The sequence below is a fragment of the Microtus ochrogaster genome, unplaced genomic scaffold (genome assembly GCF_000317375.1).
Source record: "Microtus ochrogaster isolate Prairie Vole_2 unplaced genomic scaffold, MicOch1.0 UNK1, whole genome shotgun sequence".
Taxonomy (NCBI): Eukaryota; Metazoa; Chordata; class Mammalia; order Rodentia; family Cricetidae; genus Microtus; species Microtus ochrogaster.
The window spans coordinates 29567805-29569881 of record NW_004949099.1 but is presented as its reverse complement, the minus strand read 5'-3'; the positions used below and the strand labels follow the sequence as shown (position 1 = coordinate 29569881).

The window sequence follows — 2077 nt, the reverse complement described above, 5'->3', positions numbered from 1 at the left end:
GGATCTCTGTGAGTTCAAGGCCAGCCTGGTCTACAAGAGCTAGTTCCAGGACAGGCTCCAAAGCTACAGAGAAACCCTGTCTCAAAAAACAAAACAAAATTATTTATATTATTTCTTTTTAATTTTTATTTCATGTGCTTCCATGTTTGCCTGCATGTTTATCTGTGTGAGAGTGTCAGATCCCCTGTAACGAGTTACAGACAGTTATGAGCTGCCGTGTGGGTGCTGGGAATTGAACCCGGATCCTCTGGAAGAACAGCCAGTGCTCTTAACTGCTGAGCCATCTCTCCAGCACTACTTTGCATTTCTTAAAGCTTAATGATTTATCTCATCACTATTACTCTTGTGTGTGCATGCGCACATGTGTAGGTACACGAGGTTCTTGTGGAAGTGAGAAGAGCATGTCAGCAGTGGGCGCTGGGAAGCCAATGCTGGTCCTCTGCAAGAGCAGCAAGTATTCTTAATTGCTGAGCCATCCTTCTTTGTCCTAAATAATCAAAAAACTGATAAAACGGCAACAGGAAAGGAACTTGGAAACAGTAAAACTAAGTCAGATACACAACACAGGCATTCTGGCAGAAAGATAGCTGTGAGACTCCTGACTCTGTCCCATGGTACATTCAGGTTTCTTAAAATGAGTTCATGCTAAGGTTTTCAAGTTACCTTCTCATGAGCTTTTCTTTGTTCTGGGTCAAAGGGGTGCAGGACTTGAAGCCTGCAGATCTCACACATGTCCCCATGCAGGTAGACACAGGCATCTCCAAACCGGCACTCCCCAGCAGCAGCATAGGGGCACAACTGCTGCTCACTGCTATAGGAACTGCTGGCCTCCAAGTCGTCCAGGCCACTCCTGATGGCATCTAGATAGGAATGGGGCTTCGTCTCTGGGCTGGTCTGAGGGTCACTGCAGCCACCTGGATTATTCACTGTGCTCGGGAGAGTCTTGTCTTCAGCCAGGCCAGTGAGATCTCAACACAAAATGCACACATACACACACATGAGAACAGGCTCACCTTTCATGTAGGTACTAGTCCAAATTAGGAACAGTTAGAGAAAAGTAGACCACATAACAACAGTGCAGAGGCTGGGAGATGGCCCAGGCAGTCAAGGGCTGGCCATCCAGAACAAAAGAATGAGGTCTTTTTATACAGAACGCAAAGATGTCAACATACAGACCATTTAATGCTTAAACCCCAAAACATGAGATCCTGAGGGGAACAAGCCCAAGAGCTAGGAAACTTTCCTGAGGCCCAGCAGCACAAAAGCCTTTACCACTTGACGACTTCTTTCTCACAAACCTGGTCTCGGCCCAAACCCCTTCCTTGCTCTGTGTCTGAAAATGCTCCTAAAGCAGTCACTACCAGGACATGACATCAAACAAGAGAAAAGTGACATGTCTCTCGCATAAAATGCCAGCTTCAGTCTGACATAGCTTTAATCCCAACCCTCAGGAGGGAGCGGCAGGTAGATCTCTAAGTTCAAGTCCAGCCTGGTCTACAAAGAGTGTTCCAGGACAGCCAGGGCCATAGAGAGAAACCCCATCTCAAAAGACCAAAAACAAGCAAAACAAAAAGACCCAGCTAGCTTCAAAATGAACAGCGTCTCATCAGTGGGTGACCCCTGTAAGAGGCAATTTCACAGTGAGAAAAGACCACTCTGACGGGCCCAAAGTGGAGCTCAGCCCAGCTGTGGAGATGCACCTCTGAACCTCTGCAGCCTGTTTTCAGGTCAACTCTGGGTCCTGGGGTGCCAGGAGCTTCCTGATGAGGAAGGGTGGCAGCAGCACTAAACCACATTCTGCTTTCCCGGAGGCAGCAAAGGCTGCATTCACTCACTGCGGTCTCTGAGCACCAGCATCTTCTTCTCCCGCTTCCCTGGTTCATGCAAATGTGTTCTCGTAACAGATGTGACGATGTCAGGAGAAGGGTGAGGATTGGACAAGCTTGAGGAGGGCACAGGGTGGGGTGCAGGGCCTACAGCTCCACCTGCTGCAGCTGGGGGCTTCGTATGGTCATATCTGAACAAGACACAACAATGTATCATGGTCTTGCAGGCCCAAATACCTACACCCCCCCCC

The 2077-nt window shown here is 48.5% G+C and overlaps 1 protein-coding gene across 1 annotated transcript in view; it reads right to left on the bottom strand.

Annotated features, from left to right (window-relative positions):
• The window catches only part of Mkrn2 (makorin ring finger protein 2), a 27672-nt gene that overhangs the window by 7103 nt on the left and 18492 nt on the right, over positions 1-2077 (bottom strand). Inside the window, exons 3-4 of the mRNA XM_005365042.2 lie at positions 1836-2017; positions 664-968 (exon numbers count right to left, since the gene is read on the bottom strand). Coding sequence (XP_005365099.1) covers positions 664-968; positions 1836-2017 — 487 coding nt within the window. The remainder of the gene's footprint in view (positions 1-663; positions 969-1835; positions 2018-2077) is intronic.